At 54.4% G+C, this 27,669-nt stretch overlaps 8 protein-coding genes across 8 annotated transcripts; 4 read left to right on the top strand and 4 right to left on the bottom strand.

Moving 5' to 3' along the window:
- Positions 1-2,386: 2,386 nt before the first annotated feature.
- Positions 2,387-4,319, top strand: N656DRAFT_705157 (uncharacterized protein; the record flags this gene model as incomplete). Its single annotated transcript, XM_064811245.1, has 6 exons — positions 2,387-2,740; positions 2,798-3,304; positions 3,357-3,459; positions 3,519-3,838; positions 3,889-4,108; positions 4,162-4,319. The coding sequence occupies 6 exons, from the start codon at positions 2,387-2,389 to the stop codon at positions 4,317-4,319; spliced, it is 1,662 nt and encodes a 553-aa protein (XP_064672396.1).
- An 812-nt stretch (positions 4,320-5,131) lies between these two features.
- Positions 5,132-5,755, top strand: N656DRAFT_796445 (TPR-like protein; the record flags this gene model as incomplete). The annotated part of the gene is made up of 1 exon (XM_064817525.1): positions 5,132-5,755. One exon carries the CDS (start codon positions 5,132-5,134, stop codon positions 5,753-5,755), a length of 624 nt encoding a protein of 207 aa, XP_064672395.1.
- Positions 5,756-6,083: 328 nt separating this feature from the next.
- Positions 6,084-6,991, bottom strand: N656DRAFT_550718 (uncharacterized protein). Its single transcript, XM_064810045.1, has 2 exons — positions 6,847-6,991; positions 6,084-6,714 (listed from the first exon to the last, which is right to left on the bottom strand). The coding sequence occupies exons 1-2, from the start codon at positions 6,889-6,891 to the stop codon at positions 6,412-6,414; spliced, it is 348 nt and encodes a 115-aa protein (XP_064672394.1). The 5' UTR covers positions 6,892-6,991; the 3' UTR covers positions 6,084-6,411.
- Positions 6,992-10,948: 3,957 nt separating this feature from the next.
- N656DRAFT_549983 (uncharacterized protein) lies at positions 10,949-11,751 on the top strand. The gene is made up of 2 exons (XM_064810044.1): positions 10,949-11,392; positions 11,507-11,751. The coding sequence occupies exons 1-2, from the start codon at positions 11,035-11,037 to the stop codon at positions 11,668-11,670; spliced, it is 522 nt and encodes a 173-aa protein (XP_064672393.1). The 5' UTR covers positions 10,949-11,034; the 3' UTR covers positions 11,671-11,751.
- A 2,969-nt stretch (positions 11,752-14,720) lies between these two features.
- On the bottom strand, positions 14,721-16,457 carry N656DRAFT_788227 (putative UPF0364 protein; the record flags this gene model as incomplete). Its single annotated transcript, XM_064816676.1, has 6 exons — positions 14,721-14,951; positions 15,012-15,852; positions 15,928-16,044; positions 16,105-16,235; positions 16,309-16,379; positions 16,436-16,457. The coding sequence occupies 6 exons, from the start codon at positions 16,455-16,457 to the stop codon at positions 14,721-14,723; spliced, it is 1,413 nt and encodes a 470-aa protein (XP_064672392.1).
- Positions 16,458-16,954: 497 nt separating this feature from the next.
- On the bottom strand, positions 16,955-18,636 carry N656DRAFT_694927 (alpha/beta-hydrolase; the record flags this gene model as incomplete). Its single annotated transcript, XM_064810683.1, has 3 exons — positions 16,955-17,743; positions 17,799-18,048; positions 18,107-18,636. Coding segments are annotated over 3 exons (1,569 nt in total), but the record flags the coding sequence as incomplete, so codon positions are not given.
- A 1,845-nt stretch (positions 18,637-20,481) lies between these two features.
- Positions 20,482-23,670, top strand: N656DRAFT_796441 (uncharacterized protein; the record flags this gene model as incomplete). Its single annotated transcript, XM_064817524.1, has 4 exons — positions 20,482-20,490; positions 20,570-20,683; positions 20,777-21,711; positions 21,765-23,670. The coding sequence occupies 4 exons, from the start codon at positions 20,482-20,484 to the stop codon at positions 23,668-23,670; spliced, it is 2,964 nt and encodes a 987-aa protein (XP_064672390.1).
- Positions 23,671-24,193: 523 nt separating this feature from the next.
- N656DRAFT_796440 (Glucooligosaccharide oxidase) lies at positions 24,194-25,791 on the bottom strand (the record flags this gene model as incomplete). The annotated part of the gene is made up of 3 exons (XM_064817523.1): positions 24,194-24,670; positions 24,727-25,261; positions 25,319-25,791. 3 exons carry the CDS (start codon positions 25,789-25,791, stop codon positions 24,194-24,196), a joined length of 1,485 nt encoding a protein of 494 aa, XP_064672389.1.
- Between the last annotated feature and the right edge of the window lie 1,878 nt (positions 25,792-27,669).

Genomic DNA, 27,669 nt, shown 5'->3' with positions numbered 1-27,669 from the left:
TGGAGGCGCCAACAACTGTGCGCCAAGTCAGCGACGCTGCAGCGTGGCGCTGCCCAACTGCCCCTCTACCGAACAGCATCACACTCAGCAGCCAACAGAAGGAACAACCCGTGCACCATGGTGAGTTCCCCGAATGGAATAGCGAGATCCTGGATTGCAGCAAACTCACTCAGCAGACCTTTCCCCCAACCCCGTTCGGTCGCCAACTCTGCACAATCTTCTCTCATTCTTCAGCCTCTGTCTGCATAAGTATCGCAGTAGCTGTCGGACTCACCGCCCACGGCGAGTTTCCCGGCCGCAGGAGAGAAACGCCTCATTACTTTTCATGAGCACAGGCATCCCACCACCACCTCCACTCCAATCTTTCCAAGAACTCCCGCTGTAACCATTCAATCCTTGCATCTCTGCCCGCCTGTCTTCCCTCCTTGTGAACCCCGACTTCTCGTTGGCTCTCTTTTGTCGCGGCTGTAGAGAAACGCCTTAGGTACTCAAGCTGCACCGCCGGGCGTACTCATGATTGCCACGGGCCAGCAGGGTTCATCATCCATCCCACTTCTTGACCGTCGTTGACTTTCCGGCCCACAAAGCTTTGGGGGTCGTCACCACGTTCTGGTTCCATCTCCTCGGACTGTGAAACCCCGGTGGCCGTGTCGCAGCTCTCCTCACCGGTTTCCAGTCTCTCTTCGTCACCCTGGCTAACCTTGTGCGCTCTCTCTTGCTTCCTGGTTGGACACCGGGGTGGCCGGCGCTTTCCCGTCTCTCCGCACTCTCCCCCCAGATCGCCGGGCTCGACACGCCTGCACCAGCCGTTCCCCAGTGCGTCCATCTGCAACTTATTCGGACACTGGCGTGCAGTTGCTCGTGCCCCCCTTCTTGGTTGCACAGCGGCACAGGTGGGAACAAGAAAAGGAAAGGGGAAAAAAGAGAGAAGGTTTAGGTTAGCTCAGAAGCTTGGGGAAAAAAGGCCGGTTGTGCTTCTTGGGTCCAATCTGCTCCACCCTTCCTTATCCAACGGCACGGGGTTGATCCGCGCCCCTTCACCTCGTTGGGCTCACCGGCTTCACTAGACAATACTTCGGCCGTGGCACCTGCATCCTCTGCCGAAGTGGCTCTCAGTGATTACCGGGTGCCAGTACTCACTGGTTGCAAGTGTCGCCATGCTTGGCTGACGGCACGTTGCCCAGATCCGAAGCCCTTGGGGAAAGGGGGCGCATTTTATGTACACTGCCCACAGCATTATTGAGGACCAGTGTGTCAGTGCTACAAGCAATCAGTACCTGGCGGTAACCATCTGGTGCCGGGCAGAAGCAGCAACGCGGGCCGGAGGCTAACGATACCAGCGACCGCACATAATGGAGACTGACATCAATACCTTCTCCATGTCTGGTACCCCTGCATTTGTAAACCCCTCCCCTTCCCTCGAATCCATCCCCCCACCCTTTTATAGAGTTCATGCTCATCAGTTAACACCATGACCTTTAGACCGGCTTCACTGTGCTACCCAGCCCCAGCAGCCCTACGGATGCAGGATTCCGGGCGGCAAAGAAGCGTCGCAGGGATGGGGCGTTTGTTCGCCCAAGTAGAGACATTCGGATCGCCTTGCCCAGTCTCCAGGTCAGCCCTGGCATACCTCAAGGAGCACTCGGTATGTGGTATGGGGGATCTACGTCCGTTCAGAACGGCGGTGGGACAAGCAATGCTGGGGCCATCACCGTATGGCCAACCACGGAGCAAGGTACGTTAAGCAGTTTGATAGCAATCTAGAGGCCCAGCACTTATTCCAATCCTAGGGTCGTCTAACTTTCAGGGCAGCAACCCCAGTCCGAGGGTGCCGAGGCAGGGGAACGGGCAGTTGGGCGTACCTGCGCTTGCCGCAGAGCCAACTGGATGTTTCCCGCCTATCCCGCAGCCGTGGGTGAATGCATATGCCGCAGTGAGCTCTGGTCACACGTCGTGGGGTTCCTTGCCTCCCTCACCTGTTGACTACATCACCGCTGATGGGCTGTCTCCCTTCTCTCCCGTGTGGTTGTCTCCTGCACCACCCCTGCCTGCTTTCCAAGGGGTCGAGTTCCAGCCTCCGGCTGGCCCTTCCTATTTCTCTGGGCCTTCGCTGCCTTCTCCCTCGCTCTCCCTCACCGGCTCAGAGGTTCCTTCTCCTGTCGGTATTCCCCTGGGGCCCGACAGCCGCCATCCTTACATGGCGGGAGGGCGATCGATGTACAGCCTTGGTGGCTCAGGTGGCCAAGTCGGCTGGCACCTTCCTTTGCATAATGTGAAGGACTCAAAAGCACAGGCCGTTGTAACTTCAACGTTCGATGAGCTCCCAGGCGACCCAGGGAATGCTGTTGCTCATATTATTCAAGACCCCAGCACCACCACCGCCACCATGGTCAACCCAGTATTGTCACTTTCGCATGACAATACGAATGCCCTTGCGCAGGATCAGTTCCCTGAGCTAACTCGACCGTACGTTCGGGTCATCCAGCGGCCAGAAAACGAAGACTGGATCAAGAATGAGCATTCTGATCAGTCGGATTGCGATGAACAGGTGGTTGTACCGGCTGAGACTGACTTGAGCGGTCCTTTTGTCGATGTTGCGCAAGAGCTGGTGAATTCGTCGGATAGCGAAGGGGGACGTGACCGAAAGAAGCGCGGCCGGTTTGATGAGGGGCTGCGGAAGCAGACTTCTAACACCCGAAGCATGGGCGCCTGCTTGCGGTGTCATAATCAACGTGTTCGTGTAGGTGATATTCGAACATGTCGAGAGACGAGTGTTCGGTATACTAATGTGTCGCAGTGTGTACCCAACAAGCTCGACAGCAAAAGCCCGTTCGCGCCTTGCGAGACCTGTCTTAGTGTACATCGAGACTCAAAGAAGACGATCCACAACCTACCGTGTTTTCGATTCAAGGTCACGTCCATGACGGTCTTCCGGGCCGGTGGCCTGGGACTCACGCAGCGTTTTGACCACACCAAAGTAACGGATGTTACCGAGTATCCTGATAGCACCATCTATGAGATTCTGATGGACCAAGGCCTTTGCAAGAGCCCGGTGCGGCTACGTGTCCGGCGGTTCCTCGAAAGGGATGGCGACATATCGAATCGGCAATACATGGACAACGGGGCGCTTAAGACCCAAGAAATCAAGGCCTTTTGTCTTGTTGACGCCGAGAAGACTGCTAAGACTTTCAAAGAGTATATCTACCACAACGCTCTTGATGGTCTTGCGGAAGCAGTCAAGGACTCGGACGGCATGATCAGACAGACCTTTGCCATGATTGCCAAACACTGTAGCTCGTTACCTGTGAGATTTGCCAAGGACTGTTGGTTTGGAGCAAGCCACTAACAATCTCTAGGAACCAGTCAAGTTGGAGGGCGCCGAGTCACGAAAGGAGGCCAGGAAGAACCCGGATCAGAAGGAGTTCTTGGAGAAGGCTGTTATCCTATGGTTTGCTATACGTGGGTGGCCCACGTTAGGCCTTAATCTCTTTGCACGTGGCTAACAACACCGGTTTCAGGACACGGGACATATTCGGCATGGCTTTGTGGTGACGAACTCTTGGGGATGGCTCCAGAGACTAACCCCAACGCTCCAAACTATGGCCATGTGTCGGTGCCCAGGATGATTGTTGCGCAATTCGACAGCATCCGACACGAGCGTATCTACAAAAAGCTCGCACCCCAAGTCCTTCGGACCCTTGAGACGTTCCTTACATCGTGCAACAAGGAGGCCTGGTTCACCGTTTTCCTCGCGACCTTCTTGCTACTCCATCAGGTGGCCTGCACTTGTGCGGACCGGTACCGTTGTACCAAGAGAAATGCCCCGAAAGGGGGTCCGGTAAGTACCTTATCCCATCTCCACCATGAAGCCTAGCTGACAACTTGTAGGAATCACGCTACGGGGAGATCGATCATCCGCTCACCCGCCTAGTTGAGGAAGTACAGCATAGTGCCGTGATGTTGCTCGCCCACTGGCAATACTTCAAGCGGTGTGATCTCATGAACTTCAACTGGAATGACGTGGGAGATTCGGCCTTGATGTTCCTCGAGCCATATCAGCTCAAGTTCGTGAAAGACATGGTTGCCCACGTCAAGAAGAAATGTAAGCGTTTCCTGAATGATTCCATAGGGATATATGGATGGGTGCTAATTTCAAGCTAGTGGAGACGATCCCGAAGACACCAGCGGAGGGTTGCTGGGAGCATGAATACTTCTGGATCTCCCAGATGTTTCTCTCGGAGCCTTCGAAATCATCTGACTGGACACCTCCCGAAACATTTTCAAGGGAGAAGCCCAGTGTCGGCAGAGAGACGATATAATCTCATGCAGAATGAATCTTATCACGAACCTGGTATGAGGGTCATGTTTGTTGATTATGGGCTGGTCACTGCTTGTTTGGGTATCCGGGCGGCTATAGTTTGGTTTAGTAGTGAGTAGTATCCATTTGATTCATGCGCCCTATATATCCTTACTTTACATCCTGTGGCGATACAAGCCCTTAAGAGTCGAACTGACCTGCTTTACTTCTAGCGAGAGATGTTGAGACGCTTTTATGTCTTCAAGGTTGGTTAGCTTCCTACGGTGTGTCGAGTCTCCTGGCCGGAGACCCACTAGATGTGTGCAAAGCGCGCGTTGCCGGGTTGTCAGAGAACATACTTCGTAGTTAGGGTGGACATATGAAGGAAGAGCCAACGGGTAGTGCAATGGTCAGTCAGGTCTGAAGTATAGGTATGCCAGCTCGTACGGGTCGTACGAAGGTCAACACGTGTTACCCATTCGTGGGGTCGTGGGGAAATTGTGGGTCGGTCGTTGAGGAACATGAGCTTAGGTAATCACCGACCACCTGCGGGTTGCTGATAAGATAACGATTTCTGGGGAAGGCCAGCGACGAAGTTCGCCAAGCATTTACAGCTGTCCTTTTCAAGTTCAGGCAAACGACCCATTGACCCACGAATCGAGACACCATCTACGTTACTATCACCGTACCCCTGGCTTAACATTTGTTGGACTTATTTTGTTCGAAGCAGCGTAATTGTGCCCCAGCACGAACAGTATCCCGGCCGGCTCTCCACGCCGTCCATCCTTCGATTCCCTCCCTCGGAGTCCAGAGCGAGCAATACTACCGCCCACCATGTCCGACCTAGAAACATTCAACTTCATCCCGCTACAAATTGACCCAAAATCCAAAGCCATATCCTGCCCGTCGCTACCAAACGACAAGGCGCTCCAGGCCGAGCTGGAAGCCCTCAACGCGCTGCACCGCTCGCTGCTGGCCCTCGACAGCCCCGGCGTCCCGCCGCCGCCCTTCCCCGTCAACCCCAAGCGCAGCGCCAACGTCAACAAACTCCGCGAGAGCGGCAACGCCGCCTACCGCAAGCAAAACCACGACGAGGCCATAAAGTTCTACTCGCTCGGCCTCCAGATGGCGCTGACCCGTCCTCCCTGGGAGCCCAGCCAGATCGTGCGCGAGGAGGCCCACCAGCTGTACGGCAACCGCGCCCAGGCGCTCATGCAGCTGGGCCGCTGGCCCGAGGCGGCTGTTGACGCCGAGGCCAGTGTTGAGGCTAAGAAGCAGGGCAACGCCAAGGCTTGGTACAGGAGGGGGAAGTGTCTTCTTGAGATGGGCAGGTGGGCCGAGGCGCGCGAGTGGTTGGCCAAGGGTCTTGAGTTTGAGGGGGAGGAGAAGGAGCTGATTGAGTTGTTGGCTGAGGCGGATCGGAGGTTGGCTGGTGAAAAGGCGGCTAGGGATGCGTAGGGAGGTTGGTTTTGCTTGACAAAGGAGGCAGACCTGGGTGGGACTTTCGGGCCGTAAAGGATAGCATATGTTTCAAGTCCATTTAGGTACTGCGCTGTGTATATTGTTTCTTGATGCAGGTCAGGCGTTTGGGGGAACTAATCGGTTGGTATTGGAGACAATACGATGAGGGCTATTATTCGCAAGGGACCAATGGAAGGTGCAGTGTCGTGATCCAGCCCGTTTCCGCCTCTTGGCAGTCAAACCATGTGCTCCCAGAATTCATACAGAAAGATCTCGGCATTAGCGATGCGTCGTGATAGATTCTATCCCAGGTCTCCTGGCCGGCGTCATTCCCAAACCCCGCAAGCCATTTCGGCTGGTTACCCTGAAGCCTTCGTGACCAATGCTTCTTCGAACAACGCAGAAATGCCGATAGAATGATGCTCAGAATTGCAAACCAAGTAACACAGAACCCGAACTTAATGTTAATGAACCCCACCGATCCATTCCGTTCTGAACTCGCTCGACATCAGATTGATCCTTCGCTCTATTTCTCTCGGGAAACAAGCAATGTGGATTCCGGCTCGGCGAATGCTGTCCGCGAAGAGCCATTTGATGGCTCGGTGGCCCTCGTCTCTTCTTCTCATGTATCTAGCTGTCGGTAGTTGCGCGCTTTATGCCTTCTCCTTCTCGCTGAAGTGGGCCACCGAAGACTTGCGCGGACGCATGACGGCGTCCTGACCGGTCATCCGTCGATCGAGCGCCCGCTCCAGCTTTGCGCCGAGGGCCAACTTGGCAAAAGTGGCCGTCTTCTCTTCGTCCAGGTACACGCGCTGGTCGGCTAGCTGGGGGTTCTTCAAGCGCTCGAGGCCATCGACGATGGGCCTGATCTCGGCGGTCGCGCTGTCGCTGCTGAGGACTGTCGGGGTGACTGAAGGCGCCATGCTGAAGGTGCTGTAGCGAACAGAGGCACGTGCCTGGGAAAAGATGTGTGAGCGGAATGATTAGCGAACGAGAGCACTTGGGACGGGCGCTCGTGTTGATGTCATAAGAAGCGATGTTGAGTCGCAATGCGCAATCGATGGGACGAAAAGCGAGGCAGGACGTACCGAAGCTGACATTATTGGGCGAGACGAATCAAGGGATGTAGGCATGATTGATGGTGGGCCTGTTTACGCCGTGTTTCTTGTCTTGCTTTGTTTTTCCGATTGTTCTATGGCGGATTGTGGGCTCTGCAAACTTGAAACACTGAACAATGAGAGATGAGAGTTGTCAATTTCCGCGGGAGGATGTTCCTCTCGAACAAGCAAGCGGTAATTAGCTCGGTCTTGGGCTCTTTGGCGCTGCAAGGGGGTCAATGAAGGGTTAGATTGCAAGTCAGACTTTTCTCGAGAATGGCCTTGGGATTGAATGTATCGCACACTACACCAAGTGAATCAGTGGAATGGTGGAGGACGGTGCAACTGACGAGGGGGAGGGAATCAGGCAGTGCAACGGCTCGGGCAACGGGTCGGGCTCGTGGTGGCCACCTCCCGTCGTTTCTGCAGCCTGGCCATGTGGATTGCTGCAGGAGGGTGGCCCGACCGCTACACCAAGGGCGGCCGACAGCCAACTGTGATCCTGGACAAAGTGGGGAAATGTGGGACTCAGGGGTAGGCCTAACCATGATGATCATGCTCGTGACGTTCACGACGTTCACAACAGCAAGTACAATCATGGATTGCAGCGATCAAGGCTGATAAAACAATAAGGTACGCCACGATCCCAAATTCCCGGGTAAACGCCGCGGAAGCAGGTTAGAGGAACGTGGTGCTATCTATCAACGCGGGTAAGGCTGCGGGTTATGTTCTTTTTATGTACGTACTCCATACCTTCACCTGAAATTATCAGAGCTCCCTGTGACACCGGCGATGCCACGCGTCGATTCTAGGATCGTGAAACTGATCCAGTCAAGGTACATAGTACTTCGAAGGTCGCAAATGCTGTTAGTGCAGCCCAAGATGTTGTATGCGAAAATCATCCTCTCTACGACACCTCGTAACTGAACCTCGGTATACACGCCTTGAACCGAGATGCAGAGGGAAGGATACGTGTAAATGAACGCTCGACTGATCTCGGCTATTCAACTCCGGGCTTAGAAGCAGCAAACCACCAAGCCTACAATCGACGGCTCAAGACTCCCTCCCTGATCAGCCTCGAATTCAAAAGATAACAAGATAAGATAGTCTGGTCACATAATTGTCAATTTGGCCGGACTTTGCCCTGAATGGTAGATACCAGATAACTGCCTGAGCAACGGAGTTGGTGATGGTATCTTGCATTTGCAATTTGCAGGGATGTGACTCAGGAGTGAATGAGGAAGACCCCCAACTCTCAGTCGCATGGTAATTTAACGATCCTGGTCTAGGCTCAGTGAAGATCTTCCACCTTCAATGCTCTTTGTATTGCAGGCCACGGTCCCGTTTTCTATCTGGCCCCAAATCCAATATTGCCAATAATCACAGCAGGAACGAGCAGGCTGTGGCTTTTGCTGAACGGTGAGAACCCTTCCATGCTCTTTCTCTAACACAGGCTAGCCTGACTTCCCGCCTGAAGACCTGCCCGAGTCGCACCTGCTTAATGACCTCCATACCATCCTTCCCAGCCAGGAGAAAATTAATTTGGTGAGGAGGCCCATTTTTCTCTAACCCTCTCGTTCTGGCAAAGACAGACTTTGAAAGTACGACACTCGGTTCCCCCCACACATTGTTGCGAAAGCACAACTTAAGTTAAGTCGAGCGTCACAAAGACAGTGGGTATGGGAACATGGGAACAGATCCCTGAGTAATTGTCGACTTTGATTCTCGAGAAACGCTAGAGAAACTGTTGCTGGTGGAAAAGGAACAACGGTACTCGAAGGAAGCCATACTCCATCCAGTTCCAACTTTCTTCGTCCCTCTTCCTCACCCCTAGGCGTTGCCTTCAATGGTTCAGAACACCTTCTCATCCGTGAGTTCCCTGTTCTCTTTTCCTCACGCAACGATCCTTTCTAAGCAGTTGTCTCTCGTCTTCTTCGTTGTGATCCAGCATGATACCGTAAGTCGTGCGGGAGTTGACTGGAGGAGGATTCTGGTTTTGACTTCTGCTGGCGTTTGAGAACATGTTTGCCCTTCCCGCCATCTTTGCGTTTGTGCTCCTCCGGGTGATCAGGAGCTTGACAAGTGTCAGAGTTTGAAAATGGATATATCTCAAATCATGATCCGGGCAGTCCGACTCACCATCTTTGGTACACTTCCTGCAACAGCCATGATCGCATGACAAGATCCACTCCCACTCGTCCGTAACGGCGTTCTTCTCCCATCTGGGGCTGGCCAGCATATTTCTGCACCACCCGCTGTTGTTCCTTCCTCCGCAATTGCAGCAGGTCCACTCAAGCCCAGCACTGTGAAAGTCGCAGTTTGCTAAAGGGCAGCTGGAGGTTGACGGCTGGGATGCGGCAAAGGTGATGTTGGTACATGGTGTCTCATAGCCCGTCTTCAAGTCGATGAGAGCTGACGGACAATAGTGCCAGTTCACAGACTGATGACCGCAAGAATGGTGATGTGGATGCCCATGGCACATGGCTGGTTGCTGGAAAAGGAAGAGGATCTTGTCTATCAAGATTTTCTGAACAGTTAATAGGCGGGCTCACAGGCTGGTTTCGTTTGCCTGGCAGGTTATTAGTGTGTCCTACTTTGCTAATGACTAGCAAGCAGACAACAGAACGACCTCTGGCCTTATTTATCACCAGATCTCTCACCAAGTTACCAACGCAGAGTCCGCAACGGCTTACGGGCCGCTTCCGATGCCATGATTGTTGCCAACACTGTTCCAGACTCTAACATGCTGCTGCTCAAGGGCGTCTATAGTCTCTGCTGCGGCTGAAAGGATCATTGGCCAAGGATGCGCGGGCATCCCGAGATCAGGGATGCGCTCGACCTCTTGGGCGCCTTGCTTGGTTCCACAGGACGGTCAAGATGTTGTACCTCTGTCATACTATCACTCCTTTGTGAGCAAGCGAGCCTGCAACCTCAAGGCTCCAGGAGGCTTCAGGAAAGAGGCGTAGCACCCATGGTTACCTATCCAGGTTTCTCGAGTGGTGCATTTCGTAACGAGAATAACAGGCCATCTTCGCTACCTTCTCTCACCCTCGTCCAGACTACGGCTCCACGATGTTTGAAATCAAGTCCTTGCGTTTTCGGAGGCTTCTCTATACAGCTCTGGAGTTTTGACACTAGGAACGCCTCCCCCGAACCCCGACAGCCTACATTAGTCTACAAACATGCTCTTATACATACTGTATGGGAAGTATAGCACTAACCCCCACACAGTGTTTAAGATCGACAATACCCGGCCATATATACATCCGTACATACGCGAGCTCGAAAATCCAGAGAAAGGCCGTTGATTGTCAGGCGTGTGTTCTTTGCATGGGAGATCATATAGCCTGTGCTGTTGTCATCGCTCACACCGCTGTGTCATCCATCTTCGGTCTGGGGAATTTGAATGGCACGTTGTTATGCATACTTCGTAGGAGATGGCGAAATATCCAATCCTACTCTCACTTACCTTTCCCTTAGAGTCGGTTCAGCGCCACGCACCTACACTTGTGCATAAAACAGTGCTCAGAGGATCTGCGAATTTCCAGGAGCAACTACTGTTCTCGGTATGCTTCAGGCTATGCTTTATGACAGACTGCGCTGACAAGGCGTAGTACCTGCATAAGATACGCTCATTGTGAACTGCACTGAAGATGCACCTACTGGACACAGAGAATGGACTGGAGGCTGGGGTCGTGCCCCCGCGGGCAAAGAGCCACATTCCATCTTCAACCTACGAGCGCGCTGCATGGCGGCACTGGCGGGTAAAAGATCGACAAAACACAGTATGCCGATAAATCGATTCGGGGCGGTTTTGGGGACAATAATTGCGCGTATCGATCTGGCTCTATCTCTTGACTTCGTTAATGGTGGAAACCAGCCGGGATCCCCCCTTGCGATTTTTAGCGCGCCAGGAAGGAATTGGGAGATCGAAATCAAGTTCTGAGATTAAATATCTCTCGACGTCAGTTTACCTCCTGTTTGATTGGAAGAGCTGTACAAGTTTCTAATTGAGCTGACATAGACCGAAAGTTGAGGAAACCCAGGTATGTACTTGGTCCGAAGACTCGACGGAGAGATGGCTGCCGTGCGTGGACTCCATCACATCGGCTCTCCGCGGCACGACTTCACCTTTGCCGAGGAGTGCGGCGTACAGGCGGCTGGGTTACTTGGCCACTCATGTCAGGAGAAAACCGGCATTCCTGTACTGTTTCCGAGGTGTGTACGCCATCTACCTCAGTCACATGTGGTCAGCCATGTCGATGGCCACATTCAGAGGAATGCAGGCGTCTAGAAACTTCTCTGCATGCTGGGCTTGCCTCATGTCCAGTAACACTACCTTTATGGCGATTGCCAAGTTGCCCTAGCCGAACTGAGGCGTCATGTTATGATGTGAAAGGAGAAGTGCTGAAGAAACCAGGATTCGATACCAGGCGCATCGACACGCGTTTGAGGTCTGAGAATTTCCTGATCAAACCTTCTCGGCGATACCCGACTGAAGGCGCTACTGTGGCAACCAGTCGAAGGGGAGGATCAGGTAAGCATGTGTGAGATGGACCGCGTCTTCTGGAAGAAGGCTGCTCATAGTGTTGGCCCCTGAACCGAGGCAGAGCGTGATCCCCGCATAAGGGAACGACTAACGAGGAAATAGTAGACGGTATATCAGAAACAAGATGGGAGCGCCGCGCCAGCTCGGCCAGCCCGATGAGGCTCCGTGATCTTGGATCGCTGATTCTTGCCTATTACAATCTCTCCTTTGCCCGTCCACTGCTTCAGGAAGCGACGGACACAACCTGGTTTTTGCGCCAGAACTAAACAATATCACATCTCACATTTTCCTTTCCCTCTATCCCCCCCTCTTTGACGAGGATGATGAAGACGATGACGAAGCCGGGTCTGACCTGCAGTCGGCACAGCAGACATGGTAACAGAACGTATCCGGGCTGGTCTTTTGACGATGGTAACACCAGCGGTACTCATTGCCCTTGCCTCCGCACTGGCAGCATCTCCACCGGCCGCCCAGCTGTGCCAGGCGGCATCCGCCCGAGGAGCACTCCGGAGAAACCAGACAGCCGCCAGTAGCGCAAGGGTCGTTGTAGTCGACCTGTTGCTGTGCGGCCGTCTCGTCGAACTGTGGCGTGTCGCACGGGTAGACAGTCCCTGTCACGATGTCGGTTGTTGAGTTGGGGCAGTAGTTGTAGTGGACTACAATGTCGATTGGCCGTTGACAGGGAGGGACATGGTCTGGTTGATTGTGTTAGTCGCCCGGCCATTGCTTTCCTCCTTTCAACTTCCATTTCCTAGCCCGGATGACAAAGTACAAGAATGAGTTTGGTCTTACATACGGTGATGGAGGTACTCGTATGTGCACATCTTCCTTTCTCCGCTTTGGATGCTGCCTCCTTCCTTCTCCTTACTGTTAGAGGGGTCGGTTGATCGACCCGATTTCCTGTCTCGATTTCCTTCAAATTGCTTGCTGATGCCGGGTATCCCCCGAGTCTAGAGCGTGGAGTTAAACGCCCGAGTTGGTAGCGACAGTCGTCAGGCAAAGTTGTCCGACCTTCGAAGCCCTAGGATGATGGCTCACTATGCAGGAATCCGCAATCTTGGCAGTCTATCTCACTGTCCCCGTACGGGAAACCTGGTGGCGAGATCCGTTGTAGGCTGTGGGAATGGCCCGCGGTGAGAGGCAAGATTGACTCAAGTGAGGATCGCCCTTGAGATTGTCAACTTCTAACTGCCGAGCTGACTTGGGCTTCCAGATGGGTCCAAGTACGGTTGAATGCTGGGGAACTATGTCTTCTTTGGCGGCAGGATAAGGCGGCGAGAAGGTTCGTGGAAGCAAAAAGCATGCCAGAAGTCGTGGGCCCATGCTGACAACACCGCGGATTATTGATCTTGTAGCTGGGATGAACTCTCACCGAGTCCCAATACGCTATGTGTAGGCGCCCTCATCCCATCTGTCACCCAGACTCGCCCGGGGTCTGAGGTTTTAGTCGCGGTTCAAGGCTTGCGTCACTCCCACTCCAGTCTGCAACCGCTGGGCTCAGACCTTCAGTTGAGTCCCGGAAATACCAGCGCGGAGAAGAAAGATAGGGCCCTACGCGAGATGCTCCAACTGCGTCGCCATGAGGGAAGACTAGCTTGTCTCGTGTCCCCTCAGGTTCCAATCTTGGCAGAGAGTGGACTGTTCGACTCCAGCGGCGACAAGATTCTAGAAGGCTTCCACGACCCTGGATACAACCATGGATCCATACCAGCCATGCGCTTCTACGGACAAGGTCTACGGACAAGGGCGTAGTACGCGTCGAAGCCGTCACGGTAAACGCTTGATCGAGACAAGCGTGACACAGTGCTGAGACAGAGAAGACTGCTGCCCCCACGAACGCAGGCCGCGATGGACACGCATCGACGCCTTGAAGATCGGCGCTGGGCTCCACGACAGGGTCTGGCCTACTCCGATAGCCGAATTACTCACCCACTTGGTCCATCTCGGGGTCCATTCAGCACCACCGGGATTTGCCTCGGTTTCAATCATGATCCTCGGGACCCGCTCCGTGGTCTTGGCTCGGCATTTGAATCTTATTGAATCAATTTGATGAATGCCGGTCCCTGCCCCGATCCCCATTGAACCTGTCACTACGGATTAGTAGTTACTTACGTATACAGATACGGATTGCACTCGACGAATGAGGCATTATCACTTTCCTATGGAGCTGTCGCATAGTTCCGAAACGGTCCAATGTCTGCTGTCTGCTGCACAAAAGAATTTCAAACCTAACCAACACAGCCGCCTTCTAACGCATTCACCACCTTGACACATTGAAACGATTTGGAACCGACCGGCGGCCGCTGAACGAGGAGATGCAACCCGATTGCAGGAAAAGTGAACTTTCTTCATGAGGCAGGAGTCTGCACTGCCACTGTCTTAGGTTGAGTTCCAGAACCTTCAAGGTGGAAGGCAGTCTTGTACAATACCTAGTGCAAGAGTGCTAGGGCTTCATCATGTCTCACAAATCAGACGGACGCAAGCTATCAAATGGCTCACGGGCCGGATGAGGCCTCGTACCAGTGTATTACTCACGGTATGTATGGATTGTATAGTACCCCCAACCTAAAGCGCTCCCGGTTGTCATTGGTGGAGTAGTCAAACTTGACGCCTCGTGGTTCTGAGTACTATGGAGTATGGAGAACGAAACCAGTAATCAAATGGAAGCACAAGAAGCCCTTGAATACGTATATCATCCTGGACATGTAGTCATGGACCCAGCGCGTGGATCTTACATCCCACAGCCACCCCCGTATCCAGGCACATTGAAACTCTTGGCACGAGCTCTTAAGCTTCAAAGATCTGCCGCCGAGGGAGACGGCATGGCACAGACCAGATCCACGACACGGACTCAATCCAGCCTATCGGCCTGCGGTACGAAGTAGACTCTGCCGATTTGTCAGGAACTCAAAACCCCTGTCAATGACAGGGAGCCATCTTATAGACTGCCAGTGGCCTTCTATTCCCGTTGAATCTGTTTCTCTGAGTTGTTGTACTTGGGTAGTATTTGTCTATTGATTGCGTAGTACTTGATAATCACTGCATTCACTGGCCTGTATACTCAGCGTGTGTCTGCGAGAACCACTCTGCTGTCCGTATTCCTAGGTAGTACGCACGAGCGATCACGGAGCATTCAACTATGACAAGAGGTTTGAATTATTGGGAAGCGAGCAAGATTCAAAGTGTCGCTTTAGGTTGTGTATCGGTAGCTCCCTTGGTGAACCGTCAAATCTTCTTAGCGTTCTATGATGCCCATTCTCCATGCTCCTAGCTGTCTTGTGTGTGGCTGGCCTTTTGATTGTTGCAACAGTTGCCTTTATACCCCCCTGGAGAACGACACCACAGCCCACTTGCCATTCCACGCCCACTTACGAGCCCCTGACTCGCCACCTCCCCCTTCCATTTGCCTCAACCTCTCGTCCTCCCCAGGCTTCAACCCCACCACCACATCCGCCTTGCACGTCCTCAGCGCCAGAACATTGATTCCGAATCCCGGACCAAGCGGCCCAATCGCCTCAGTAAACGGTGTCGTCGGATCCCAGCTCGCCTATCCCACCCGAGTTGAGTCAGCCCAAGAACGCTACAGCCCAAGAAGAGACAGACTCACATCCCCAGTCAGCTTCCTATAATTCAAATCCCCCTTAAAAACCACCATCTCACTCCCTTTCAAATCCTGCACCAGCTCCGGCGCCTCCGCAGGCAGCCTCCAGTAGCTCCCCGGACCCGTCCACACCCGGTTCGGCCGGAGAAGCAGCATACCCTCAGCATGGAACCGACTCCATTCCGCGAACAGAAACCCCAACTCCTCCACCTCCTTCTCGCTCAGCTTCTCCGGCGTCACGCCCTGCAACTGATCCTCCTCGGTCGGCGTCTCATAGAACCCCCTGGGATCCGCCAGCGCGTTCAAGAGCGAGGCAAAATCCGCCGGTAGCACGTCCGACACGAACCAGGGGATCGACTTGGGGTGCAGGACCACGGTCGTGGCCAGGCCGGAGGAGAGTAGATATCCTGCCAAAATGAGGTCAACGTAGAGCTCGAAGCCGGCGTTGTCCAGGACGATGTCGACGCGACGGTCTTGTCCCTTTTTCTTGGCGGCAATGAGATGGGCGTAGGCCTTGTCGAGGTCGTTGATGAGGATATTCTTCTCGGCGGCGCGGCGCGCCTCGGACCCCTGCAGCTTCTGGATGTCGTCGTACGTCAGGCTCGTTAGGAGCGAAAGGTCGGTCGCGTTGCCCCATAGGCAGACTTCGAACATCTCGGCAAAGAGCAGCTTGTCCGCTTCGGTGTCATGCGCCTGTGTCGATCGTATCTGCGTGACTAGTTCCTTGTACCGCGCGGCCAGTTCGAGCACGGCGGGCCGTGAGGAGCGGAAGGTCTTGATCTTTTGCCGGGCGAAGACGTCGTAGTTTTTCCAGTACTGGGAGAGGGCGAAGGAGGTGCTGATGCGGCTGGAGGGCAGGGAGACGGTTAGTCCAAACTCCAACGTCGGTGATTAGGGGGAGGGTAAAAAGGGGGAAACACACCGGAAGAGATAGCACTCGGTGAACAGCCAGGGGGCCTTGAGCCAGGTGGGATTGCCTAGCTGCTCGAGCTCCCTGTTATAGACGGCGACGTCGGGGTATCCATCGTCTCGAATCGGACTGCCCCCTCATGGTTTTAGCATGTTTCTCGCATCCAAAAGCCAAGAACAGGGAACAAACGTCAAGGCCCGGTCGTGTTGCACCTCGTATTTCAGTCGGGCGAGCTCCTCCACAATCTTCTTGCCCTCATCGCGCTTGGCCGCGTCGTCGCAAGCGGCCACGGATCGGTATGCATCGTCAATGGCTTGTGTCTGAAGAGAAAACCAGACTTAGCAAGCTGTGCTTGGTTGCTGAGGCGACAGGGGAATGAGGGTGCAATCTCACGATAATGACGGGCCAGCGTTCGCGGGCCGTGGGGTAGGCGAAGGAGGTCGGGTCGCCGGTCGAGTACTGCGCTACAATAACTTGTGGTTAGACTCTGGAGGCACAGTGAGAAATGGAATGTCCGTACGAATCTTTGGGTCGAGATCCATATTTCAAGCTGTTGAGAACTCCCGGTCTTCTACGTTGGGCCACGAACGTTGGGAAACTTGGGACGGCGAGCTTGCAGTTAATGGCGCGTAGTGGGGTAGCTTTGGAGGGGTCAATTTGCTCTGTGATAGCGCTGAGATTTGGCCTTTGCTCTCGGTGAAAGAGACCCTGGCATCCTCCCACCCACTTGACGGTAATACTGAGGGAATGGTTTGCAATCTTGCATCAATGCTGGCCCAGATATATGTGCTATCGTCGTACGTAGAATTCGTTACGCTGTTATAACTCCCGTCAACGATTCGAACTTGCAACCCGCCAGTTCCTCTGGGGAAGAAGCGCCCGATGATGCCTTGAAAGGCACAACTCATTGGCCACGATGCGCCCGACATAAACCCTAGAAAAGACACGATTACCCTGAACTCCTTGGTATCATTTCATGGCATCATTCCCCAGAAGAAAAGAACCCCTTTCCAAGCCAATCGTGTCGCAATAATCACGCTCCCTGCCCGATGACGGCGTTAACAGCAAGCGTCTCGATCCTCCCAGCATAGAGCTTCATCATATGGCTGACGGGATCTCCCCAAATGACGGTACGGAGCTGCTCGTCTGTCGCCAGCTGCGCTACCACGCCTTCTTGTATTCGCTCTTCCACTGTTGTCTTCTTCCCGCTGAGTCGTGCCTTCGGACTACCCGTCCGCAGCACCACTATCTGACCTGCGCAGCTCAACGTGTTCGGCGGGACTTTCCATACCGGACCCGCACTCTTTGTTTTCGAGCCGCCTCCAGCCGCCGCCGAGCGCCTGCTAAACATCTTGTCCCCCTTGGGCGGCTTCTTGGTGCTGTTGCCTCCGACTTGTGCTTTTTCCGCGGGAACGGGCGGCGCCGGCGCAACAAACAGCTCCAGAAGGCTCTTCACATACGCCTTGTCCGCCCTCGCCACCGGGTCCCCTTCATTGACGAAGCTGAGGAACAAATTTTTCGAGGGAGGCCTGGGCGGTGTCAAGGGCATGAGGCTCACCGGCGGTGTGCCAAAGGTGATGCAATGCACCCTCTTGAAGCAGCTGGCCACCGCATTCAGCTGGCTCTCGGCCGACTTGGATTTGGCGAGCATGTGACTGTACAGGAGGGATGCAACTGCACCGCCAGCACTGTGGCCCGTGATGAGCAGCGAGTACGAGGCGCGGCCGGGGTCCTCCTCAAGCAGGTTGCACAGGCGGCGGGCCACGGGTGCCACCATTTTACGGGCGACAGAGAGGAACCCGGCATGGCAGAGGTTTCCGGGGTCATCCTGCCCGAGTTAGTGTCACTGTTCGACTTGGGTTGAAAGGAACGGAACTAGTTACCAAAAATCCCTCGGGAGACTTGGGCTCCATGTTGAGGTTCACGGCCCAATCCATAAAACTAGCGGTTCCACGAATGGCAAAGACAATGGTGTTCATGTAGTCCATTGGCATGGACTTGATGACCATGGCTTTGGTGCCGGCCTTCCAGTCCGCGTCGACATGGAAATGCCGCTCCGAGCCCGACGGCTTGTCATAGACACGTTCAGAGTACTGCGCTGCCAGGCACAGCAGTGGATAGGTAGAAATGTATCTGATAGGAACGGTCAATGGCACGTTGGCAAAGCGGGGAAACGATCATTCTGTCATACAGTTTCAGAGGCGGCAAATCCATAGGCAATCTTGAGTTGGCGTAGCGATCGACTCTTGAGAAGATGCTCCCCGACACGACTGTTGCTGCTGCGGTTGTCTGCCCCTTGGGATTGCCTTTACTGTGCGGTTTCCGGCTTCCCTTGGGCAAGCCCTTCTCTCTAGCCGAGGCGCCGGGCGGCGCGGATTGCGAGGGTGACTGCATTGGCGCCCAGGCCATCAAGTCCTGCTCTTTCCCATCGCAGTTACCCCGGTCAATCATGGTCAACACATGATCAAAGCGGTTGGATACTTGATCCATCACAGCGTTGCCTTGGCCAACCAGCTGACTCCCGCAATCACTCCACAGTGGCCGCGACTGGTTTATCAACTGCGAGACGCATGTTGCTTGACATATCTCCTTGGCCCAGTTTACTGCCGGTTCAAGATTCAGCTTTCCCGGGGGCGAGAATTCTGTGCGCGGCGGTTCAGGGGCTTGCGAAGGGGGCGGGCCTCCGAGGTAGTAATGGTGCTGGTTTACCACGATGGGTGGATATGTTCCCGGGGGAATATAGGCAGTCGGAGGCTGCGGTGTAGCTGTCCATCCGGGGGGCGGTGGAAGGAGGCCCGCTGGTTGAAAGGGTACCGGTTGGCGATAGGGATCCCAACTCTGCGAGACCTGGGTTGGTGGCGGCGGAAGCACCGGCCGGTATTTCGGAGGGGTATGCCTTTGCCCTTTGGGCGGGGACTTCGGTGACTCCTTTTTCACCTTCTTAGTCCTGACGAAGAACCCCATGCCGAAAGCACCGTCCGGTCTCTCATCGAAATGGAATGGAGACACCTCAGAACCTCTCAGCGATTCTCCTCAGCAACGCTACCAGTGTAAGACAGGTGCAACTGCGGTAGGGCAATGAAGGCGAAGTCAATCAAGTCTGTTTGGTTTGCCAAAAGCCTTCAGCGGGATCCAGAAGAGAGTTGTCCAGGAAGACGGAAATACTGGGGTCCAAAAGAACTCTTATGTCTGAAGCTCGAAGGCGTCGGTACATGTGCCTTGCCGTTTCCTGCGGCCAAGATGACCATGACATCCCGGTCGGAAGGCGGCTGTGCGACCTCATTCGCTGACGCACAATTGCTCAGCCTCGAATCAAAACCTGCATTGGCGGTTCGATGGATCCAGGTCTGGCCAAGTCCACCGTGTATCAAAGGTCCAGCGAATGAGACCACTTGTCGAATGAGAGCGATGAGGTACCGCTGCAGGCTGATAGCCGCCCTGCCCCCAGAGTCAGAGTGTGGGGGAAGTTGTTCGGCATCTGAGAGCGAGTGGCGTGTTGCCGAGGCAGTTCTTGGTTAACGTTCGGAACGGGGCCTGCAGATGGGCCGCTGCAGGCCGCCGTCCAGTAACGGCCCGTGGAGAAACAGACTCCCGACCAGTCAGGCCGGAATTGGTCGGAGTGACAACGCTATCGGGCTTGGGCTCCGCAAATTCACGATAGGAGACAGACCCGGACTGTGACAACCTGTCGGGGTTGCAGGAGCTCATCCAGTCACCCTAGGGCACTTAAGTTATTCGCCCAGAGTCGATATCTGGCCATGATGGAACCCAAAGATGCACATTATGCTTCGTCGCCTTGAAACTTTGTCGGAATACGACGTCCAGTCCCTCGTGCATTTTTTCAACGTGCTTTTTCTCGGACGACTGGTTGCGAAGCTCCCGTCGCGTTCTCACCGGACGCAGGGCCCTCGGATCCGGTTACCTGAAGACAGCACCGGACGGCGCAAGGTGAAAAGTAGCAATGTGTGCATTTGCTATAGGACCGTTCGCAAGAAAGCAACCTGACTTTGACAGAGATCGAACCCAGAGTCGGGACTTTACCGGACGCGACCAATAACTAAGATGGATCTGAACACGGTTGATGAATCCCCTGAAGAAGCCATGTCGCAGTCAGGTTGCAGCCTAAACGGTACAAGCGGTTCCGCATTCAGTTCCTGCCGATACACCGGGCAAGCAGCCATGATGACAGACTATCGTGGTATGTCGGAGATTGATGTTCTGCCTGCGAAGAAGGAGGAAGTTGCGTCTTTGGATAACGAATCTTGTACGGATAAAAAATGGAAAGATTGTTCGAGTGAACCGCAGCCAGTCGGCAGGACATGGCACCCCTGACAGCGTCCGTGCTCTCAGTTCCAGGGTCTTAGCTGCCGGCCGAGGAAAGGGGAGGGGCCTGCCGGGCCGGCAGCGGAGCCGGGCCTGGACGCGACCTTCCAGAACCCAAAACGGCTAAACAAATTCGCGACATCTGGAACGAGATATTTCATGCATTCGACTTAGAGCATCCCAAGGGTCAGAACGTCGTTTGCACAGCTTCGTCTCATTCCCCGAGATGCATCCAAGGACGCTATGGAGTTTGTGAGTCGCCCCAATGAATGATGCGCGCTACTGTACTGCTGGACTACGGGCATTTGCTAACACTGCAACGTTTCTACAGTGGTCGCGACTCTTAGCACATACGCCGCTCTCCTCGGCAAACTCCCGCCGGGATTTTGCGAAGGATCCCGCTCGTCGTTTGCATCGGTTCGAGAAGGAATACAGCCAGCTACTGGTGAGCATTATGCGGTTTCCCTAGCGACGTTCAGCGCGTCGTCCGTTTTCCATCTCCCCGTCTCCCTCGCTGACCTTGGTGACTCCGGCCCAGCACACATGGCGCAACTCGTCCAACCTAGCTCACGATGTGGAAGCTGCAGAACGCATCGAGATCCTTCTACAGGAACTGACAAGCTTGTTGAGCGACGAGTCTCGCCGCCCGCTTCCGCACCCTTGCATAGCCTTCTCGGCGGCCAAGCAGGTCTACATCCCCGTCGCCAAGATTGCAGCGAGCTCCTTGAATGAGTGGATTATCAAGGAGGCCGTGCTCTTCTTCGCAACCCTGATCGAGAGCGAGGAGGAAGCATTTGTTGAAAATGAGAACTTTTCTGCCAGCCTTACAAACCTATTGGTGCGCATAACCGGCCCCAATAGCATCCGTCTGGGGAACGACACCGAGGCCCGCGTCGTCGAGTTGGCCTTCAATGTCACCACCAAAATCCGCCTCAACCCGGAAATCCTGACGGCATGGTTCAAATCCCAGCAGAATGGCCCCTCGAATGCAAAACAATTGGGCTACCATGAGAAGTTTGCTGGCAGGACGCAGAAGCAGGACTTCCCCCTGTTCTACCTCCTTATGGACTATATCCACCATGAGGGCAAGATTGGGGATTTTGCGAGGACTGGTCTACTCTACATCATCGAAGCCGCCTCAAGTTCTGTCCTTCTCGAGCAGTGGATTGTCGAAAGCGACCTTTCGACGCTAATGGCGACTGGTTTGGGTGCTCTGTATAGTCAACTGAGCCGCAAGCTAGTTATTGATCACCCTCCCAACGAACTCCCACCTGTCCTGGCCTTTTCCGACTACCAACACCCCAAGTCCAACTACGAAATTGTCAGCTCCTGTTCGTTCGAGTTCCAGTCGCACCTGGACACGTTCCTGTCCCACCTCCTGTTTTGGCAAGATGTCCTGAACCACTGCAAGTCGGTCGAGGTCAAGTCGACTTTGTTGGAACATTTCCAGGTTATTTTCCTGCAACAATTATTGTAAGCGTCTCTTTGTCTGCAGCGAGAATGGCGCCCACCCACTAACATCTCAGATACCCATCTCTCCTCGAGTCGTCCGATATCGATGGAGGCTCATCCGTTGCTGTATTAACATATCTCCGGCGGATATTGGAATCGGTAGATCATCCTGATATGGTTAACCTAATTCTACACTACTTGCTCGCCTTGCCCGACATCGTGGGTTCTGTCAATCCCGGTTCTGGGGACGTCGTGAGCGCCGCCCGGAAGCGAAAGTCGCTAGACCTAGCAACAATGATGGCCTCCAAGGGCGAGGCTGCCGCAGATCCGCTGCTCTTCAACCTGGTTGATCTAATTTTAGCATGCCTCAGGTCTCAGAATAACCAGACTGTTTACGTTACTCTCCAGCTAATATCGGTGATTCTCAAGAGGCATCATCGATACGCGGTCATCACTCTGCTCTATACAGAAGGTGTGCTTGCCGAGTCCCACCATCGAACTTCAGGTGCCCATCAACAGGAGGTTGAGTATCTCATGTCTCTGGCCGGAACTATTGGCGGGCAGGACAATTTTGACGAGATCTACAACAATATCTTGAAGGATACATTGGTGCGACTAGAAAATCACCCTTGTTCCATCAAGTTGGTCACGCCGAAAACGTCAACCAATAATCGGGAACTGCCCGCCATCCCCGATAGCTTGCCCGGAGCACCAAGAGACGTCCGGCCCCATACCCTCCACCCGAGTGATCCCTTACTGAACATCGTGCTTGATCGCCTCGAGAACTTTTTTCTCAACCCCGTCGATATGAATCTCTCGCTGACCGAAGCGGTTTTTGATCTCGCTGCCTGCGGATTCATGCACCTGGAAGGATGGTTTCTAAGAAACCCCCAGAACTATGTCTATGAAGAGGAGGACGGCCCCCCTTTACCCGAGCCGCCATTAGACCCAGAGTCGCAGGAGTACACCGAGTACAAGCAAATGCAATCCATGCTGGAGTCTCGCCGCCGCCCGAGGTGGATCCAGTCGAGCCTACCTCGTCTCCTCAGCATTCTCCAGACCCTCACTGGGCAAGTAGAAGCCTACCGAGAAACCATCCCCCGCTTCGACGACCTGCTCCAACAGCGCCGCGAGGCCTTTCAAATAGCAGATTGCGCCGACCCCCCTCCCAAACGCCCCCCGACTAGAACCCCCACTCCGCAGACTTCCGGCACGAGCAGCACTCCTTACCTGGAACGGCCTCTCTTCGACGAGGGGCGTAACGCGTCCCGCGAGAGGCCGTCTGGACTGGAAGGCTTTGCGCAGCGCATCCTCTCCGAGCTTGGCACGCCCTCCCGGTCAGGGAGTCCGCGAGGCCGCAAGGAGGTAAAGCGGGGCCAAGCCTCCGAGCAATCCTCTAGCCCGGTCCCTGACACGCCGTTACGTGGTGGTGGTGGTGGTGGGCCAGGACCGAACAACCCCGGGCTAGGCGGCGCGAGATCCTATCCTCCCGGCGCACCCCAGCAGCAGCAGCAGCCTCCGTGGGAAACCCACACCCACACCGTTGTCAAGGAAGACGCCTTCACCAGCCAGGCCAGGGCCTTTCAGGCCATCGACCAGAGCATCCTCGCGCGGCGGGTGGGGATTCCCAAGATCACCAAGCCCAAGGTCTCGGAGGAGGAGGTCGTCAAGCCCATCCCGCTGAGCTTTGATCGGCAGCGGACTGCCACGGGCGAACCCGATGCTGAGCAGGAGGAGGAGGAGGCTAAGGCGGAGGAAGGCGGTGGGGAGGATGCGTTGCTCGCTCCGTCTGAGGATGGGCAGGGCGAAGATGGGGATGCGGATGCGGATGATGGGGAAGGGAAGGGAGATGGGCGGGGGCACACGGCGTCCGTGTCGCATGTGCTGACCAATGTGATTATCCTGCAAAGCTTTTTGTTTGAGCTGGCGAGTCTGGTGCAGGTTAGGGCTGGGTTGTTTGATGAGGTGCGGTTTACATAGTGCATGACTTTTGGTTGTTGGGTTTTGGGGAGGTGGTGGGGGATGGCATTATGGGTTTGTTTGTATTGGGGGTTGGGACGTTGGAAGAGGAGGGTTTGCATCAGTTGGCGTCGGTGGTGATTACCCCTTATTTTGTTCTGGGTTGTTGAGGTTCCGTTGCGGATGGTTGTGATCGCAAGATACTGCATACCTTATACATAAATGAAGAAACGCGGCTTGAATATGTGCCCATACCGGTACCTCGGTCGTGTGTGTTCGAGGCCTTGCTGTTATGCTATCAACTCGTGTAAGATTCCATCGCCACCGCCTTTACTCTAGGACTGGGGATATCATGGATTCGAGGTTGTCGAGACAACTGTTCGGCCATTGAGGTTCATCACCTTTGAACAGAACTAGAGCACTGTTTAGTCGTCTATATCTATCTACCTTAGCTTCTCCATACACGGGCACCTGGAAGTTCTGGAACCTAAGGGCTGTGAAAGAGATCTGCGCCACCTAAATCTCTTACACCCAAGCCAGATCCTCATGCATCTGCCGGCAAAATCCCTTGCGGATGATGGAACATATCATCCGGATCCACGGCCTTCTTGATCGCCTGCAACTTAGCCAAGTGGCCTCCCCAGTAATTAACCTGAGCCGCTTGCTGATCCAATCTTGAGTTCGGGTAGTTGATGTACATGCCCCAGTCGCTCCTGGACATGCCATCGGTGATGTTGCGGGCGAAATTCTCCATGTAGGTGTGTCCGTCAGCCGGGTAGACGCGGTTCTTGTCGACACGATCGTAGAACAGGTACATGAGTAAGTAGTCGCGGTGTGCATACGAGGCTGAATCCGACTTGACCGCTCTCACGGCCGAGTTGTTGCCCCCGTGCAGGTCGATCTGTACATACCAGTCTCTCTTGTTCGTCTTGGCGTGTTGGAACCAGTAGCTGACGAAGGTCTTGAGCTGGGGTTCGCTGAGGGCTTTGGTGTAGAGGCTGGTGGAATAGAATGTCTCGTGCTGTGATGGACTGTCAATATATGCCTGCGTTAGAGGGGCCTTGGTTCTGAGCATACCTCGTCATAGGGGTGCCCTTGGTCGATGCTGACACCGCCCCCGAAATGCTTGACTTGATCCAGCCAGCCACCTGTCTCCGTCAGAGCCAATGTGGCGTTCGTCTTCTTGAGCAGGGGCGCAAGAGCAGCTCGCAGGTCTTCCTTGTTGCCGTAGTACATTCCTTCGAGGTTGATGAATCGGCTGGCAATGAACAGGCGCATGTTCAGCTCAGCCGGCATGGACTGGGCAAACTCCTGGACCGCTTGTACGCCCACGAATGCCCTCGCCTCCGTGGGCCATTGCACCGGCGCGATGAAGTAGGTCACCTGCTCCGGAGCCTCGAAGGTGTTGAAGCGGAACTCGGTGACAATACCCATCGACCCCCCGGCACCACGCAAAGCCCAGAACAGGTCTGGGTTCTCGGTTGCCGAACAGTTCACGATGGTCGAGTTGGCCAAGACCACAGTTGCGCCAACCATCCAGTCCAGAGCTAGACCCTTTGTGTGAGAGCTTACCCCGTATCCTCCATGGAGTGCATGCCCGCCAACACCCACGCTAAACAAGTCAACATACAAGTTCAGTCTTTATTGATTTGTGAGAATCTTCACTCACCCTGGACAAGTGCCATGACTGAACGCTCTTTTGCCTTGATTGTAGAGCTCCCAGGCGACATGGCCAAGGCGTGAACCACCCTCAACTGTTGCGATCCCCGTGGTGTTGTCAAGAACCACTTTATTCATCCGGTCCATTTCAATGATCAGGTGGCCGTCCTCTCCGCCTAGACCGAAGGATGCATAGCTGTGCCCTCCACACTTTGCGTTTGCTTTTATGCCAAGCTGTCTCGCACAAGCAACGGCATCCTGCACATGCTTAGGTGTCCTCGGCACGGCTATGGCAACCGGGGTGTAGTTAAGCCGGAGGTTGAATGGCGCCGCATCGAGCTTCCAGTCACTGGACCCTCGAGCACTAATGGGTACGGCAGCCTTTGTTAGGCAGTCACTCAAGTCCTCAGCCTTGTCGAGGGCGGACGAGTGAGCGGTGCTCGCGAAGCCCAGCAGGGCCAGAAGGGGCGCAAACGGGAGCATGGGGTCTAACTTGAATAGACGGCTGCGTTGGGGCCTTAACTGCAATGAGCCCGGCTCTTTGGAAACCCGCCGTGGTGTCCACGGGGTCGCGTCTTCTCTTGGTTCAGGTCGTACGGACTTCTAGTTGAAAGAGAAATACTGGGGAAATGCACACCAATATACAGTTATAGTCCACTGGGAGATGTCGGGGCAGGGGCGACCAACTCCAGAAGCTTCAGGTCCTTCTCACACTCCCCAATAGAGGTTGTAAAGACTGACAATGATAGAGACGATGGTAATGGCGCCATTTTGGATTCTTGGTGGTATGGCGATCTTGCCATACTTAAATCTGCTGCTCTTGCCGTCATCAATTCATGGGTCAGCGGAACGCTAGAATCGGATCACGCAGCGTTTTGCCGGTAATCGCCATATTAAAATCCCCAGTATTCGGGCTTATCAGTCCTTGGACGGCTGCTGAGCCCGGAAACGTCCTCCTGCGGCGCGGTATCGAGAGGCTGAGCGGTTGAAGTTGGCTTGGTTCACTCGGATGACAGCAGCCATTTAATCTCGAACATGCAGAGTAATCCGGCGGAGTTATTCCTACGCCGCATGCCACGGGAAACGCTTCGGCTGGTCTTCCATGAGCCGCCGAACCCCGGGCCGTTCCTTCATGGCGGCTTTTTAGGTGAGGCAATATCGGGGTATGCAATATCGTCCTCGCTGTCAGCCGCATCGTGCGGCAATCGCGCTTGTGCTCTGGGGGCTGACTGCCTTGCCAGAGTCCACATTGGTCGGACGCATGGAAGGCATGATGCATACAGGTGGTTGTATATCGAGGCCAAGACGTCAAAGATCGTCATGGGGGTATATTGAGCGGCTCGAATTACCCGACAGGCCGGTTCACGCTCGTTGTGGGTGCAAGAAGCCATGTAGGTATACCATAGGTATGATCTTTACACTCCTGGGAGACTGTGGCACGAATGAGTAAAGTAATCTGAAAACAGCGGACAATAGCGAGTGGTCGCAATGCAATCTTACCTGGTAGCAACGTGAAGGCAACCTGTCTACCTAGGAGCTAATCGACCCCGAGACTACTGGGAGCCTCCCACCAGCCGCAAATATTCTCAGGTACTCCTCCTCGTTCCAATGCTGGGGTTTGACTCCCTTGCTGATGGAGACTGGGTGCGGATTCTAATCAGGCTGCCGGTTCAAAGCTCGGGTGCTATTTATCCAGCGTCCCAGGACAGGTATATACCGCTAGACCGCTGCAGAAGGAGCGACAAGGCAGCACATTGTACCCGATTTCCGATGCATTTCCGATTCGAGCGTGCAATATTCCCAACGCTGGCTTTGGGTGGATCGTTCGATCCTTCACTAGGTGGGCATCAGCGTGATCAGCACTTGCTACTCGTTCCACTCTTGGTATTGGCCATGCCATGATTAGATTAGTAGATTGGTTCAAATTATCTCTGCATACACTGTATGCGCTACTCCGAGTTGTTGCCAATTGTGGTCTGGTACTGCATTGCGATGTTGCGGTTGTGAATAGATCGAGGACTTGTTGTGATGTTCTCCACAGCCCTCAGGGAGGACAGCAAGTCAGCCCCTGAATGCCAAGCCTTAGCCCCTTTTTCAATGCATTGCATATTTTGACAAGGGGGCTTAATACCAGGTGTTGCCGCGTTGAAATGACCGCCCTGCTTTGACGAGGAAGAAAAAAAAAGACATGTTGGAGCCTCTTGAAAGTAGAGTTCATGGGAAATATCAAAAGAACATTTCTGCAAGGACTGGAAGAGTTCCTTGCTTGGGGAAGCTGCTAGTGTCAAGCGCCTTCGGCTGGGGTATGCTGATCCAAATTGCAGGTTGCCGACATAAACACTGCTCAGACAGCCCAAGGAA

The sequence above is a fragment of the Canariomyces notabilis genome (genome assembly GCF_033297395.1).
Source record: "Canariomyces notabilis strain CBS 508.74 unplaced genomic scaffold N656scaffold_5, whole genome shotgun sequence".
In the NCBI taxonomy this organism is placed as follows: domain Eukaryota; kingdom Fungi; phylum Ascomycota; class Sordariomycetes; order Sordariales; family Chaetomiaceae; genus Canariomyces; species Canariomyces notabilis.
This window is presented reverse-complemented; position numbering and strand designations above follow the sequence as displayed.